Source organism: Bufo gargarizans, chromosome 2 (assembly GCF_014858855.1).
Source record: "Bufo gargarizans isolate SCDJY-AF-19 chromosome 2, ASM1485885v1, whole genome shotgun sequence".
NCBI lineage: Eukaryota > Metazoa > Chordata > Amphibia > Anura > Bufonidae > Bufo > Bufo gargarizans.
The window spans coordinates 602,654,215-602,672,339 of record NC_058081.1 but is presented as its reverse complement, the minus strand read 5'-3'; the positions used below and the strand labels follow the sequence as shown (position 1 = coordinate 602,672,339).

At 44.5% G+C, this 18,125-nt stretch overlaps 1 protein-coding gene across 4 annotated transcripts in view; it reads right to left on the bottom strand.

The window, feature by feature from the left end:
• Nucleotides 1-3,903: 3,903 nt before the first annotated feature.
• The window catches only part of LOC122928761 (oocyte zinc finger protein XlCOF6.1-like), a 30,528-nt gene continuing 16,306 nt past the window's right edge, over nt 3,904-18,125 (bottom strand). Inside the window, exons 1-2 of one of the 4 annotated variants that reach the window (XM_044281947.1) lie at nt 15,411-17,797; nt 3,904-9,880 (exon numbers count right to left, since the gene is read on the bottom strand). In XM_044281947.1, coding sequence (XP_044137882.1) covers nt 8,397-9,880; nt 15,411-15,534 — 1,608 coding nt within the window. In that variant the 5' untranslated portion in view covers nt 15,535-17,797 and the 3' untranslated portion in view covers nt 3,904-8,396. Of the gene's footprint in view, nt 9,896-14,631; nt 14,912-15,410; nt 17,798-18,125 lie in introns of those variants that run through there. The other 3 variants (XM_044281951.1, XM_044281948.1, XM_044281949.1) reach the window with 3 other exon arrangements.

Below are 18,125 nucleotides of genomic sequence, written 5' to 3'. Positions count from 1 at the left end.
AGTATACTAGTCATTGAGCGCTAAGTAGCAGTGCTCCATGACTAGTATACATGTCATAGGTACAGTAGATTGTCACTCTATCTCCTTCTCTGATCGCTTCCCTGACAGGAATGGGGACGATCAGAGAAGAAGCACACAGTCCCTCCCTAACCCCCCCTTACCTGCCCCGATGCGCTGCGATTGGTCCCTCTGCAGTATTGGACCAATCACAGCGATCGTGGGCGGGTCAGGGCTCCAATACAGTTCCTTCCGGCTTCTCTGGTTGCCTAGCAACCCCAGCACGCCGGCTTCACTGAACCTTCAGCGCTTCGGTCCCTGCGCTGACAGTGAAAGCCGATCACGTACATGCACGTGGGGATGCGGTGAGGCACCACATTCCCCCACGTACATGTACGTGATGTTGCGTGAAGGTAGATCAGCGGTCACTAATATACATAAGGTATTACTGGCGCTATCTGTGGCAAGATGAACGATGTATAAAAGGGAAAAATCCAGCAATTGTCACGCTAGATTCCGAAAAGGCATTCGACAATAAAGTTGGAAGTGGCTGGATTTAGTCTTAGATGATATGGGATTTACTGGTCTTTTTCGAGCAGTTCTTAATGGGATATACTTAAACCCAAAGGCTAGGATATATAATGCGGGATGTATGTCTAACCCCTTTACTCTACAGAGGGGGACTATACAAGGATGTCCTCTGTCCCCTCTGTTGTTTGACCTGGCAATTGAACCTTTAGCCAGATATTAAGATTCGCCCGAAATATTTGAGGGCCTGGAAGAAGGACAACATGAAATGCGTTTGGCGCTATTTGCGGATGACATAGTACTTTTCATGGCTGACCTTATCAATAACATGCTCAAAGTCATGCAAGTATTAAAAGCATTCGGGTCCTTTTTTGGACTTCGAATTAACTATTCAAAAAGTGAGATACTTTTTATGCAGAGTAAATCTCCCGCTGACCAGATGACAGACGTAGAGGGCAGACCAGTAGCCAAGTCTTTTATAACTTATCTGGGAATTAAAATAGGAAGCACCATGGAATCAATCTATAGATCTATGTCCCCCTAATTGCTAAGATCTTGAGAGAATTGCAGCAATGGCATGATTTACCGTTATCACTGATGGGACGCAATCATTTACTTAAAATGATGTCCATGTCCAAATTGCTACACCCATTACAAACTATCCCTTTATTACTAGAGCACTCTGATGTTAATAAACTAACAAAAGCCGTTATGGTATTTTGTGGCATGGAAAACGTCCCAGAATTAAAATGCACAAATTGCTGAACACCAAAGAGAAATGTGGCATAGCTTTTCCAGATATTAGAGGGTACAATTTAGCGTGTATGGCTAGACATATAGCGGACCTGGATTAATGGGACAAGTCTCTATTCGGATTTGTCCTTGGAAAAGGGGTTCTGTGCTCCCTGGTCCTTGGTGGCGCTGCCTCATGCTAGGCTGACGTGCATTCCTGATTGGATTAAACAATCCATACTTATAAAGAACACTATAGCAACCTGGGGAATATTACGGAAACGATAGTGGTTGTCGTATAGAATATCTAAACATCTCCCGCTATGGAATAACCCAGAGTTCATACATAGTCGCACTAATAGCCTATTTGCAGAGTGGAAATCTAAAGGGTTATTCAGGTTAAGCACATGTTGCATGACCTGGAGCCCAGAAGGCGTCAAGAGAAAGAACTAATAGACCAATTCTCTCTGCGCCCTTTTCAGACTATTCCGTTTGCTCAGATCAAAGCAGCTCTTATTTCACACCTAATAGCGGTACACAAGGAAATGAATCAAAACACACTAGATACAATTCTGGAGTTGGGAGGAGGGAGGGTTTCAGTCTCTTCTATGTATTATAGAATGAGAGAAGCCGACTCTCAGAGAGGACTGGGGATAAAAAAAAAATGGGAAGAGCAGTTAGGAGTGGAGAACATTACTCAAGTGATACAAAAAGGATGGATGCGAGTGAGAAGGCATATTCTAAATGAAGCATGGAGAGACACGCAATTGAGAATGACACATAGAGCCATTTATGGCTTCAACATACCTCCACACCCAGAAAAACCTGACCGAATAACAAATTGTCCCAAATGTGGTCAAGGAAATACTGACTTATATCATGGGCTTTGGACTTGTCCAAAAAGTAAGCAGCTCTGGAATGAGGTAGGACTTACTGGGACTTTGGTAGGAATGAGATATGATCAGGATTTTATAGGGAGTGGAAGTTACCCCGCAACTCTTTATAAAGCATTTTGAGGGTAAGGAGAGTAACAAGATCTCTTCCTGGCCTATTTCATTCGATTTGTATAGTAGCTAAAAGATATATACTGCAAATATGGTTACAAAATGAAATGCCAACAATACATACCATTAAAGAGCAAGTAAAAAAACGGTTTCATATGGAACGCTCAGACATAATGAAATCCAAGGATAGACACACACAGACTCTTTCAACAGTGGAAATGCTTTATTATCACATATATGTCCGACACAGAAATACAAAACATAATGCAACCTTTTTCTCTAACAGAATGGTATTTGATTGAGCAGATGAAGGGGACATTGGGTAGATTGTTACTACAGCACATGAGCACGAGACCTGCCCAAAATACCTACTAAATAAGCTATCACTGGTTAAAGGGGTTATCCCACTTTGCGTTTTTATACTTACCTGCTGCCACCGCGCGTTCACTTCCTGGATTCTGGCTGGGGGCGGGCTTCATCTTGATTGAAGTCTTCTCCCGGCCGGGCCGCGCGCTGGACTGAACGCGCATGCGCCATGGTGACTTATTTCTGGCCAGTTAGTACAGAGCTGGCGTGCGCATTCGCAGATCTGTACTATTCTGGCCGGGAACAAGTCACCGTCGCGCATGCGCGGCAACGTTCGCATTCAGGACAGCGAGCGGCCCGGCCGGGAGAAAAGGAGTCTTCTGGGCAAGCGCGACCATCAGGATTTTGGAGAAGAGCGGTGGTCGTAACCAGGGGAGACCGAGTCACAACAATAAGGTAAGTGGGAATGAATTTTATCCTAATCGGTGGGAATTTGTTAATAAAGTATATTTACAAAAATTATCACTGTCAAATCATTAACAGATTTAACATCATTATGATGGGATAACCCCTTCAACACAGGGACGGCTCAAGAGAGAGTCAATCGGTAGAAGGAGAGACTGATAGGAGTTTACATCTGAATAAAAACATTGCTTTTTATAATTGACTGATGCTCAATTGATGTGCTGAGGGGCACCCTAGATTTATATCATACAGATTGAAGATTTACGGATTTGTTTGGTCTGTAAATAAGTTTAGGGGTTTGCGTACCCAAATCATAATTATATTTACATATTGTAAAAAAAAAATTGTTTGGGTCTGCGTACCCAGCTGTTATTGTTTAATAATAAAAACTAAAACTGCAAAAAAGCCCTGCTGATGAGGAGGATCCAGGCGAGCACGCGTGCCGTGAAGCTTCCTTCTGGTTAATGGGAGGCTACATGTTCCCATAACCTATTGGTATAGTCACATACCATAACATATAGCAATCAAGTCATGAAAATATGTAGGGAAAAAAGAGATCTGATGGGAGCAGAGAGGCATATACTGAATGATAACCTGGATGGACAGATGAACAGCACACATCAATCACAGGAACGAGATAGTAAGAGTAGAAGAACAGGTCTGAATGGTGCTGGTGATGGACCTGCTGTATGGTGCCATCAGATGACAGGAGTCATCACATGTGTGGAGCGGTGATGAAAGCTATATCCAAACTATTGCTGAAGTCGCTTTTAATTGAAAGCGTTTAAGATACACTCTGGGGCTACAAATCAAGGTTCCCCAAGGAATTTATATCCACGCGTGGAGAGACTAGACACCGACACAAAGAGGGTCAAGGCAATCTCTTTCTTTATTACAATGAGTTACGCTGTATATACATCTTCAGGCTCATGCCATTATTTCATTAGCTAAGAAGATAAGATAACACTTGGCTTCTGCGCAGGGTGCACTGTCTTACAAACCTTGGTATGTGAACTAATGTGAACATCTGGGTGTCAGCCGCCATCTTGTAATGGCCTCTCACTAATATCAATACTGCATATGTCATATGTGACACTTCAAGGAGGTGCTTTTTATAGGCAGTGAGTATACATGTATATTATATAACTAAGTCATTGGCTCAAGCTTTCTTCTACAGTCTATACATATGTGAGACCAGGGGGCCTTCGATGCTCGCAGCTTCACCCCCTCTTCTCTATCCAGAGTTGTATACACATACAGCTTGGCTAGAAAAGGGGGAAGCACTTAAAGGGGTATTATCATCTTGGTAATCATCTTTCATCCCCCCCCCCCCCCCGAGGCTTTTCCTAAATATATTCCTTTTTCTAAAACATAGTTTTTTTATAAAAATGAAAAATTATGTATGCTTGTTTATACTCGCTGCCCATGGATACGGCCACCTATCGCCGGCCGCATCCATGGGCCGCGCCTGCGCACCGCTTACCCTGGTGATCTAGTGGCCGGCCTGCATTAGAAGATGTGAATGCGCACGTCGGGCGGCCGCGCATCTGCAGATCAAGTATACTTCGTGCTGCGGCTCCAAAGAAAGGAAGATACTTCTGCGCTTGCGCTCGAATACTTCGGTGGATGAAGAAAGGAGTCGGACGTCTTTAGAACAGCCAGCGCAGGACATAGGTAAGTATTATTTGTAAATGCCCCACCAATTCCACCAACGATTTAATAATAAGAGCATCATCAATGGGGGGCATCATTCTAACTGGGGGGAGGGGCACTAATGAGTGAATTATTTTACATGGGGGCTTAACAGGAGGCATCATTCTAACTGGGGGGCACTAAAGGGGGCATTATTTTACATGGGGGCATAACAGGAGGCGTCATTCTAACTGGGGAGGCACTAAAGGGGGCATTATTTTACATGGGGGCATAACAGGAGGCATCATTCTAACTGGGGGCACTAATGGGGGCATTATTTTTCCTGGGGGCACTGAGACAGTATTATTCTTATGGGCACTAAAGGGGGCATTATTATTCTTGAGGGCACTAATGAGACAGTATTATTCTCAGGGACACTAAAGGGGGCATTATTTTCCCTGGCACAACTGGAGGCATTATTCTAACTGGGGGGGGGGGCACTAATGGGGGCATTATTTTACCTGGCACAACTGGAGGCATTATTCTAACTGGGGGGGGGGCACTAATGGGGGCATTATTTTACCTGGCACAACTGGAGGCATTATTCTAACTGGGGGAGGCACTAATGGGGGCATTATTTTTCCTGGGCGCACTAATATGACAGTATTAATATCAGGGGCACTAAAGGGGACATTATTTTACCTGGCACAACTGGAGGCATCATTCTAACTGGGGGCACTAAAGGGGGCATTATTTTACATGGGGGCATAACAGGAGGCATCATTCTAACTGGGGGGGCATTATTTTACATGGGGGCATAACATGAGGCATCATTCTAACTGGGGGGGGGGGAACTAATGGGGGCATTATTTTACATGGGGGCCTAACAGGAGGCATCATTCTAACTGGGGGGCACTAAAGGGGGCATTATTTTACATGGGGGCATAACAGGAGGCATCATTCTAACTGGGGGGCACTAAAGGGGACATTATTTTACATGGGGGCATACCAGGAGGCATCATTCTAACTGGGGGGGGCACTAAAGGGGGCATTATTTTACATGGGGGCATAACAGGAGGCATCATTCTAACTGGGGGCACTAAAGGGGGCATTATTTTACATGGGGGCATACCAGGAGGCATCATTCTAACTGGGGGGGCACTAAAGGGGGCATTATTTTACATGGGGGCATAACAGGAGGCATCATTTTAACTGGGGGGCACTAAAGGGGACATTATTTTACATGGGGGCATACCAGGAGGCATCATTCTAACTGGGGGGGGGGCACTAAAGGGGACATTATTTTACATGGGGGCATACCAGGAGGCATCATTCTAACTGGGGGGGCACTAAAGGGGGCATTTATTTTACATGGGGGCATAGCAGGAGGCATCATTCTAACTGGGGGGCACTAAAGGGGGCATTATTTTACATGGGGGCATAACAGGAGGCCTCATTCTAACTGGGGGGGCACTAATGGGGGTATTATTTTACATGGGGGCATAACAGGAGGCATTATTCTAACTGGGGGGGCACTAAAGGAGGCATTATTTTACCTGGCACAACTGGAGGCATTATTCTAACTGGGGGGGGGGGCATTAATGGGGGCATTATTTCACCTGGCACAACTGGAGGCATTATTCTAACTGGGGGAGGCATTATTTTACATGGGGGCATAACATGAGGCATCATTCTAACTGGGGGGGGGGGGGGAACTAATGGGGGCATTATTTTACATGGGGGCCTAACAGGAGGCATCATTCTAACTGGGGGGCACTATTTTTCCTGGTGGCACTAATGAGACAGTATTATTCTTATAGGCACTAAAGGGGGCATTATTATTCTTGGGGACAATAATGGCATTATTTTTTCCTGGGGGCACTAATGAGACAGTATTAATCTCAGGGGCACTAAAGAGGACATTATTTTACCTGGCACAACTGGAGGCATCATTCTAACTGGGGGGGCACTAAAGGGGGCATTATTTTACATGGGGATATAACAGGAGGCATCATTCTAACTGGGGGGCACTAATGGGGTATTATTTTACATGGGGGCATAACAGGAGGCATTATTCTAACTGGAGGGGGGGGGGCGCGAATGGGAGCATTATTTTTCCTGGGGGCACTAATGAGACAGTATTATTCTTATGGGCACCAAAGGGGGCATTATTATTCTTGGGGACAATAATGGCATTATTTTTCCTGGGGGCACTAATGACATGTAGCAGTGCTGTATAAGAAGTTGATCAGCCACAGTGCTAGTGGTGGAGACAGATGTAGCAGAGCTGTATAGGAAGCGTTTCATCAAAAATGCTAGTGGTGGAGGGGGAGACAGATGTAGCAAAGCTGTATAAAAAGTTGTTCAGCAACAGTGCTAGTGTGGAATTGACTATATATATATATATATATATATATATATATATACATACACATACACATACATATGTAGCAGAGCTGTATAAGCGGATGGTCAGCCTCAGTGATGGTGAAATAAAGAGTTGTAGCAGAGCTTTATATGCGGACCATCAACCTGAAGGACGGTGGGAAAGTATAATAAAGATGTAGCTCAGCTGTATAGGAAGCCCTTGAGCCAAACTTATGATAGGAGACTGGAGACGAAACATGTTCCTGAGCTGTATATGCATCTATACATATACATAGTGTAAGGTTTATACACAATTGTATTACAGCTGTAATAGAAAGAAATCTGCATCAGTGCTGGTGGGTCTCAGACACTGCAGGCTGCCAGACTGATGACTCATGTGCTGTTCATGTGAAAAGTATAAGAACTCAGTGCTCAGTGTGATGTCATAAGGAGGTGTGGCCGGCCTTCACTCTAGCTGCCTAAGCCCTGCCCAGCCTTATCTGCAGAAAACCAGGAAGTAGACAGCTAGCTGACTGCAGGGAAGGCTGAATAAGCAAGATGAGAATACCCCTTTAAGATAAGAAAGAAGCAGCTTAAAGTAAATACATAAGAAAATCATCTAGTTATACAAAAATTATATTCACATCTCTATCACGAGGATACATCTGTGTAACGAAAATGAGAGCGGGGCTCCACACATCGTATGTTATCATAGCAGGGAAACTAAGGGCCGTTGTTGTCGGGTAGTCAAACACCAGTGTGCAAATGACTCATTAATATAGGTAACAACAGAAAATACTCCATTATCATGTAAGCAATCTCTCTAATGGTTTCTTTAGGGTAGGTATGGTAAAGGCCTTGAACTACAATCCATTCTCTGTTATATCTTTTATTCACTATACATCATGTGGCTATTGTTATATTTGGTTTTATGAAGTTATCTATGGTTCTAATTCATATGCTCTTCAAGCTATAACACCTCACTCGCTCCCAGTAAATGACTGCTCAGATGCTGTGGTTGCAGTTGGCTATAGCATCTGATGGAATGTCAGCGATCAGAGCTATCTCCAATCATGTGGACGCTGCTGTGTGAAACCGCACGCATGCTTCGCCTATGGCACTTACTTAACTCTTGAGTGGGCACCATCTTTATATTCCCGACATCCGCCATACATGTATGGAGGATGTTGGGAAGGGGTTAGAACTTCTTCTCCCCTGTATGAATTCTCTGATATTGAACAAGGGCTTATTTCTGAATAAAACAGTTTCCACATTCTGAACATAAACATGGCTGCACCCCTGTGTGACTTCCCTAATGATTCTCAAATTTACATTCTTTAGTAAAACACGTTCTGGCCATTAATATCACTTCTCCTCTGTGTGAGATTTCAGATGATTAACAAGATTTGCTTTCCGAGTAAACCATTTTCCACATTCTGGACAGGAAAATGGCCTCTCCCCTGTGTGAATTTTTAAATGCTCAGCAAGATTATTTTTCCTAGCAAAACATTTTCCACATTCTGGACATGAAAACGACTTCTCCGTGTGAATTCTCTGATGGTTATGAAGAATTGATTTATCAGCAAAACGTTTACCACATTCTGAACATGAATATGGCTTCTCCCCTGTGTGATGTCTTTGGTGGATATTAAGATGTAATTTCAGAGTAAAACATTTGCCACATTCTGAACATGAATATGGCTTCTCCCCTGTGTGATGTCTTTGATGGCTCTTAAGACTTGATTTCTGAGAAAAACATTTGCCACATTCTGAACATGAATACGGCTTCTCCCCTGTGTGATGTAATTGATGGATATCAAGATGTGATTTCAGAGTAAAACATTTGCCACATTCTGAACATGAATACGGCTTCTCCCCTGTGTGATGTCTTTGATGGCTCTGAAGACTTGATTTATGAGAAAAACATTTGCCACATTCTGAACATGAATATGGCTTCTCCCCTGTGTGATGTCTTTGATGGCTCTGAAGACTTGATTTCAGAGAAAAACATTTGCCACATTCTAAACATGAATATGGCTTCTCCCCTGTGTGATGTCTTTGATGGCTCTGAAGACTTGATTTCAGAGAAAAACATTTGCCACATTCTGAACATGAATATGGCTTCTCCCCTGTGTGATGTCTTTGATGGATATCAAGATATGATTTTCGAGTAAAACATTTGCCACATTCTGAACATGAATATGGCTTCTCCCCTGTGTGATGTCTTTGATGGATATCAAGATGTGATTTTCGAGTAAAACATTTGCCACATTCTAAACATGAATATGGCTTCTCCCCTGTGTGATGTCTTTGATGGCTCTCAAGATTTGATTTCCAAGTAAAACATTTGTTACATTCTGAACATGAATACGGCTTGTTCCCTGTGTGAATTTTCTGATGCCTCTCAAGATTTGATTTATTAGTAAAACATTTGCCACATTCTGGACATGAATACGGCTTCTCCCCTGTGTGATGTCTTTGATGGATATCAAGATGTGATTTTCGAGGAAAACATTTGCCACATTCTGGACATGAATACGGCTTCTCCCCTGTGTGAACTATCTGATGCCTCTCAAGATTGTATTTATGAGTAAAACATTTGCCACATTCTGAACATGAATAAGACTTCTTCCCTTTCTGAGCTCTTTGGGATCCAGCACCACTTCTGTGACTTGCATTCAGCATAACAGTCTTTTTTAAAGGATCAGGTGGCAGATTTTTGATTTGAAGGTCTGAGTGTACAACTGGGATAATGGCACTTTTTTTATATGTATCTGGTGCGACAACCGAATCATCTGCATCATAATATGTAGGTATCAGGTGTTCCTCTGTGCTCCCAGTACAGTTGTCTGTCAAGAACAAAACTTTTAAAAATAATTCTTAACTAATATAATCTTTAAAATGATATTGATCTTTTATAACATAAAAATTCTGATACAAATTGCAAAACATGAAGCAAAATTCTATGATAAATTGACAAAGACAGTAGACCTCAGACCACCAGGGTCGAATGCCAAGTGGAGAATCATAAAGCGACCCGCGAGTCAGTGCTATTAGGTGGTGCCCGTGTCCCTGACAGGTACATGCACTGTCGTACAGGGCAGTGGAGAGGAACAGTGCGGTGATATATGAGGAGGCCATGGCTATGGAGCCAGCGTAAGGCTGGATTACCATTCCCTATTAGAATGTTCTCTTCCCTTAAAATAAAAAATTCTGCATTAAAAAGCATGTGTCAGCAGAATCAACCCTGCTAACCCAGATATACTGCCTCTTAGAGTTGATCACACTGAGTGAAACAACCTCTCTCTTCTTGAAATCCAGTGCCCTGTTTTTCAGAAATTATTTAATATGCTAATAAGGTGTTCACAGGGGCGCACTGCCAAATAGGCAGCGTGAGGTGATTGTCTGAGGCGGTTCCGGGTAGGGTCAATTGGGGGTTGGTGGCAGGGACCTGGGCAATGAGCGCTTCCATTGTGGAAGGAGTCATCTCTGCATATTAAACTGTAGGATGCCTCCCTGCTCCGCCATCCCCTCTGAAAAGCTACAGACACCAGGCCTGAAGCCCATCAGAGGCCAGCGCAGCTCAGGGCACAGACCAGAAGAGGCCTTCGCACTGTATCCTGACAGACACATGGAGGTAAGTATTTGATTTCTTTTTCTTTGCAGCTGCTGTTGGGCCACATGGGGGTGCGCATTATTATAACTGGGGGCGCTTGAAAAGGGCATTTTTCCACTAGCACACATTATTTAATGGGTGGGGCACTAGTGGGACAAAGGTTCTGCTAGGGGCACTAAAAGGGGTATTTTTTGTACTGGCACATATTGTAAGGGGGTATTTTTATACTGGCACACAGAAGGGGAGATCTTTGTACTGGCACACATTATAAGGGGGTTACTACTACTGGGGGACTAGAGGAACATGATTAGAATGGGCACAATGCTGACATTATTACTATTGGGGGCACTGAGTGCATTCTGGCAGAGATTTATTACTATTAGTGGGACTTTGGGTAGAAGTAATATTATGGGGAGGCATCCATCTTAGAGCAATTATTTTTGGGGAACATTATGTTTACACTATTAGTGTCGGGGACACTATTTGCTGAGTGCAGTTATTTTTTAGGGAACCGTGTGCCAATAATGTTTGAAGGGGCAATATCTATTTCTACAGTACAGTATTGGGGAGCACAACGGGCAGAGTATTGGGGGTGGCAGGGTGGGACGTTGAGAAGGTGTGAGGATGATGGAAAAGTAAGGCTACTTTCACACTAGCGTTCGGAGCGGGTCCATCTGATGTTTCATCAGACGGATCCGCTCCTATAATGCAGACGTTTGCATCCGTTCAGAACGGATCCGTCTGCATTATAACTTAGAAAAATTTCTAAGTGTGAAAGTAGCCTGAGCGGATCCGTTCAGACTTTACATTGAAAGTCAACGGGGGACGGATCCGCTTGAAGATTGAGCCATATGGTGTCATCTTCAAGCGGATCCGTCCCCATTGACTTCCATTATAAGTCTGGACGGATCCGCTCGCCTCCGCACGGCCAGGCGGACACCTGAACGCTGCTTGCAGCGTTCAGGTGTCCGCTCACTGAGCGGAGCGGAGGCTGAGCGCTGGCAGACGGATGCATTCTCAGTGGATCCGCCTCCACTGAGAATGCATTAGGGCCAGACGGCTGCGTTCAGGGCCGCTCGTGAGCCCCTTCAAACGGAGCTCACGAGTGGACACCTGAACGCAGGTGTGAAAGTAGCCTAAGAAACAAAGATTCCCGTTTGTGAAACTCTGCAGAGATAAGAGATGCTGAAAGAAATCATCATGGGGGTCTGGGGTGAATAGAGAAGATGAGGAAAGAGAACATCTACATCAGAGAAGACCTCACTGGATGTAAGAGGTATGTGGTGCTGTATTACAGATGTCTGCTGGATTCTACTACAATCACTGCTTATTAAACACCAGTCTTGGGCAGTGGCGCATGTCGTAGGAGTCTCGGCAGCGTCCTGAAGCTAAGCGACTTCCTTATTTCTGCATGCTGCCTGCTTAATTATTCTGCATCTATCATATTTTGTATCTTTATCTGAGTACATTATATATAGAAACTACTGGTGCGTTTCCATTTTTACTTCTCATCAGTCTGATTACCATCCCCATCCTGGTCCAGTCATCTACTGATGGGTTCCTATCTTCTGGCTTTCTTCTTACCTGCTAGTGCTGCGATATGTGCTTTGTACAGTCCTGATCAAAAGACCACTTGAAAACTTGCTGTTTTTCAGCTGATCAAAAGATTAGAAACACACCTCCCAAAAAAAAACTGAACCCCGCCAAAACATGAACTCAGTAATTAGTAGCCCCGCCGTTATTGCTTATCACTCCCAAAATTCGTTTCGGCATGCTTGATGCAAGCGTTTCCATGAGGTGAGTGGGAACATTTCTCCAAGTGGTGAAGACGGCCGCATGAAGGCCATCTACTGTCTGGAACTGTTGTCCATTTTTGTAAACTTCCCTTGCCATCCATCCCCAAAGGTTCTGAATTGGATTTAGATCAGGGGAACATGCAGGATGGGCCAAAAGAGTGATGTTATTCTCCTGGAAGACGTCCCTTGTCCTGCGGACATTGTCTACTGTAGCGTTGTCCTGTTAAAAAACCCAGTCGTTACCACACAGACGAGGGCCCTCAGTCATGAGGAATGCTCTCTGCAACATCTGGACATAGCCAGCGGCCGTTTGACGCCCCTGCACTTTCTGAAGCTCCATTGTTCCACTGAAGGAAAAAGCACCCCAGACCATTATGGCGCCCCCTCCACTGTGGCGCGTAGAAAACATCTCAAGGGGGATCTGCTTGTCCTGCCAGTAATGTTGGAAACCATCAGGACCATAAAGGTTAAATTTTTTCTCATCAGATAATAAAACTTTCTTCCACCTTTGAATGTCCCATGTTTGGTGCTCTCATGCAAAGTCCAAACGAGCAGTTCTGTGGCGTTCAAGGAGACGAGGTCTTAGAAGACGTTTTTTGTTTTTGAAGCCCTTCAGTCTCAGATGCCGTCTGATGGTTATGGGGCTGCAGTCAGCACCAGTAAGGGCCTTCATTTGGCTCGAGGATCGTCCAGTATCTTGACGGATAACCAATTGGATCCTCCGGCTCAGTGCTGATGACATTTTTGGGGGTCTTCCTCTTGACTTTGTTCCATAACCTTCAGGATCTTATAAGAAATTCCAAATGACCTCAGCAGCAATGTGGCGCGCTGTGAGAGACCCTACTTATGCAGTTCAACAACCTGACCACGTTCAAAAAGGGAGAGGTTTTTTGCCTTTGCCATCACAACGTGTGACTACCTGACAGAAAATGACAATGAATCCACATCATTGCACAGATTTGGCCTTTTAAAGCATGTGGTCCTAAAATTTGGATCAGCTGAAAAACAGCCTGTTTCAGTTTAATCGTTATTATCAATTAATTGAATGCTCAAAAAATGTTTTGTCTCACTCAGATTTCTTCTTGTTGCATGTTGAAGCTCTACTTGGAACCTTGTTAAGATCCAACAATGTAAAATATGATTTTTGTCCCATTTTTCAAGTGGTCTTAAACTTTTGATCAGGACTGTATTACACAGTTTGGTCCTCCTCAAAGTCCTGGCGGGGATCTGAGTACTGGGGGACACCAAGTACCTGGGGAAGGCGCCTGCTATTTTGGAAGTCCAATTCAGGGTTGTTACAGTTACAGACTCATCTCTGCTTCATTTAGTGGTCACTACTCACCTGGGCTCTTATCTGTAGGAATGTCCTCCTTACACTGTTCATCGCCCCTCACATCTGTCTCTGTAGGAATCTCCTCCTTACACTGGTCATCACCCCTCACATCTGTCTCTGTAGGAATCTCCTCCTTATACTGTTCATCACCCCTCACATGTGTCTCTGTAGGAATGTCCTCCGCGTATCTCTCATCACCCCTCACATGTGTCTCTGTAGGAATCTCCTCCTTACACTGGTCATCACCCCTCACATCTGTCTCTGTAGGGATATCCTCCTTATACTGTTCATCACCCCTCACATCTGTCTCTGTAGGAACGTCCTCCTTGTATCTCTCATCACCCCTCACATCTGTCTCTGTAGGAATCTCCTCCTCACACTGGTCATCACCCCTCACATGTGTCTCTGTAGGAATGTCCTCCTTACACTGATCATCACCCCTCACATCTGTCTCTGTAGAATTAACATTCTTTATCCTGTTATAAATTATGTTAAATACTGTAAAAATCAGTGCATTGTCTAAAAAAACTGCATGGAAAATGAGAAACGGGGAGTAAAGCATGCCAATATTTGAAGTACAACTATGCAAAAAGTGCTGCTCTCCAGTGTAAGTTTCATCCTAGTTCGCTTCTTTACTCCCTCCTCTGCAGCTCTGGTCTCTTTATTTTACCAAGGGAGGCAGGAGCTCGTCCCATGTGACTATCAAGCACCTGCATCTCCCAGAAGTGCGCTGCAGCCAGCTCTTTTTAGGCCCTTCTCCAGATTTTTTCTTCCTCACACACAGCCCCAGCGAGTCCCATAATAGATGCCCCCCTCCCCTCTAGCCCCACTGTCTAGAGAGATACAGCTATATACCTCCATGAATATACAAGTAGGGATGAAGTAAAGGAGTCTGCACTGCTTCTCCACGAGATGACTGCACCGGCACTGACAGGAGGAGGGAGCAGAGAAGATACTGAGCATGTGTCCATCCCTGAATGCAGGACCAGAATTTTAGCCAAAAGGATAAACAGCAGGGGGCGCTACCAGAAGGAAAATATAAAGTACAAAATAATGCAAACCATATTATTACAGCATGTACATTGTATTTAACCCTTTCTACGCCAGGCCAGTTTTCACCTTCCTGCCCAGGCCATTTTTTGCAAATATGATGTGTCACTTTATGTAGTGAGTTCTATGGCACTGGTCGGGAAGTCACTTCTCACAGCTCCGTACTTTTACAGCGCTGGTCGGAAAGGGGTTAAACTCCATAAAACCTTATCATTGCACAGTTATACTTTTCAACCCTTTTAAGGCCTCATTTACACAACCATATAAGTTTTACAGTCTGCAAACTGCAGATCTGCGAAATATGAGTCAGGTCTGTGTGTCGCCGACCTGTGCACTTTGCAGCATCCGTATTTTCATTCCCAAAACAGTGGGAACATGTCCTATACTGGTCTGCAAAACGTGGACTCATTATATTTCATGCGATCAGAAAAAATGGCGGATGGCACATGGGCTGCATCCGTATTTTGTAGTTTCACAGTTTGTACACCGCACAATGGATACAGCCCAGTGCAGGGGGCCTAATTATCATGACAACCAAAAATAGAAACACAGAAGATTGACGGCAGAAAATGATGATTACTTACCGTTAATTTGATTTTCCACAGCGCATGACAGCACCACAAGAGGAGAGAGGATCCGCCCCCACAGACAGGAAACCTGCAGAATAAAAGGACGTACACTCTTCTCCTCAGTGTGATATCCAAGCATCGGAGGAAGGCCACCAACATAACGTTAGACAGTCAATAATAAATTCAGTTTAATAAGATTCTATATATTTTTTTTTTGCTACACCCGTGTGAACATAAGATAACCATAAAGGGAGGGAATATAAGGGTGCTGTCATGGGCTCTGGAAAATCTAATTACCTTCGCCTATGACAGCACCACGAGAGAATTACCAGAGGAAATTTCAGGGTGGGAGAGTAGAAAGAAGCACCTTTTCCCCAAAGGATGACCCAGAAGGAGAGGAGTTTAAATCAAGCCGATAGTGCTTAAAAAAGGTTGAAGGCGAAGACCAGGTGGCAGCTCTGCAAATATTCTCTATGGGAACCGAGGATCTTTCCGCCCAGGAGGTAGCCACTGCCCTGGTAGAGTGTGTCTTGAGACCCGCTGGAGGAGATAACCCCGAAGATAGGCAAGACAAGGAACTAGCTGAAACAATCCACCTAGCAATATAACTTTTAGAGGCTGCAACACCCTTATTCACTCCTTGAAAAAGAATAAAGAGTGAAGAAGATTTGCGCCAATCTTTAGTGCGAGAAAGATAGTTAATCAAAGCCCTTCTGACGTCTAGGCAGTGAAGGGATTTCTCTTCTGACCCAGGGTTTTTAAACAGGGTAGGAAGAATATTCTCTTAATATCTATAAAATTTGGAAACAACTTTTGGAAGAAAAGTCGGATCTGGACGTATCACAACCTTGTCCTCTAAAATTGTGGTATAAGGAGGATTCATGGAAATGGCCTGAATCTCATTAATCCTGCGAGCAGATGTTAAAGCTATTAGGAGACATAACTTCAAGGTGAGACATTTTATGGAGCTGGACTCTATAGGTTCAAATGGAGGACGAGTTAAAGCCTTTAAAACTACATCTAAATCCCAAAGCGGAGGTCTAACTGAAGCTATCGGGGTGGATCTGTCCACTGCTCTAAAGAATCTAGATACCCATGGGCATCCTGCAATGTCCTGATTAAAAAGGGCCGACAGAGCTGAGACATGTACTTTTAAGGTATTTCCTGCTAGTCCCAGATCTAGACCCTTCTGAAGGAACTCCAATATTAGATAAATGGGAACAGAAGATGGGATGTCATTAATCTGGATATGCGCAAAATCAAAAAATTTCTGCCACACTCTGGCATAGATGGCTACTGTTACTTTCTTCCTACTCTTAAGAAGAGTCAAAATCAAGGCATCGGAAAATCCCTTCCTCCCTAGCATGTACCTTTCGAGTTCCAGGCAGTTAAGTGGAGATTTTTTTATGTCTGGATAGAATACTGAACCTTGGCTCAACTGACCCCGGATCTCTGGAAGGACCCATGGATCCAGGATTGACATGATCAGGAGCCACATGAACCAAGACTTTCTTGGCTAGAATGAAGCAATGAGGATAACCCTCGCCCCTTCTTCCCTGATTTTCCATAACACACGAGGAATCAAAGGAAGAGGAGGAAAGGCGTAGGGTCAGGGGAAATTTCCATTTCTGCATCAAGGAATCAGACAGATCTTTGTCCAGCTGTCCCCAGAGGGGTGTTATCTTCTTGAAAATGGATAGGTCTAGAGACCACTCGCCCTGAGAGAGAGGGTGACGACTGAGAAAGTCCGCCTGTCTGTTTTCCACGCCCCTCATATGTACCGCTGAGATCGACGCACATTCTTTTTCTGCTAGTAAGAGGATACTGTGGGCTTTCTGCATTAGAGTTCTGCACCTTGTGCCCCCGTTTGTTTAGGTACGAGACTACCATCTTGTTGTCCATCATAATTCTTAGATTTTTTTCCTCTTATTCTTGGAAGAGCAGAATTCATCGCTATAAAAGGGAAAAGAGAAAAGAGAGGAGGCAGCGCCTCTTGTCTAGAACCTCACAGCACTCGGTATAGACACAGAAGTTACTGGTTATGCTTTCCAGAAGGGGTTGTGAATGGTCACAACGCCTCTGAATCGCCTCGCTGGATGATTACCTGTCCAGTTTGCGGGAAAGGAGAGAACTGCGTCTGCTGCCCCTGGTCTGTATCCCTTGCCGTGGTCCGGTTGTCAGGATAGGTTTATGCAGAAAAGTGGAGAAAAATTAGACCATTCTCGGTGGCGCTGGTGCAGTAAAGGACTCGATGCGCAAGAAGTACCAATCAAGGTAATCTTTTTATTAAAGTTGGTCTACGCGTTTCGGGGGTAGAACATCCCCCTTCCTCAGGACAATAAAACTTATTACATTTAAAATACAGTGTTTCTAGTTCTTTTATGCACTCAGTTTGAGCGCAATGTGTGCAGGTCACATGGGCGGAGGGGAGGTCGGGGGAGTGAGTGTTTGTCTGGTCGCTAGGATACCCGACACTCCCCCAGGGGCAGGTGGCCAATCGTTTTTCTTTTTGGGTTGTTCTGGTGCCCTATAGTCCCTCCTCCTGGCGTGTCATAGGTGGTAGTTGTCCCGATTGGTCTAGCATCCGTGTGACGTCCCTGGGGCGGTGCTTGGATGACGTGGCTGGGGCCGCCCATCGATGATGTCAGTGGGCCGATCTTTCTGTGCGGCATCTGGATCGCATCAGAGGGAGAGGCGGTGCTCAGCTGACGTGTTATTTCTGGTCTGCCG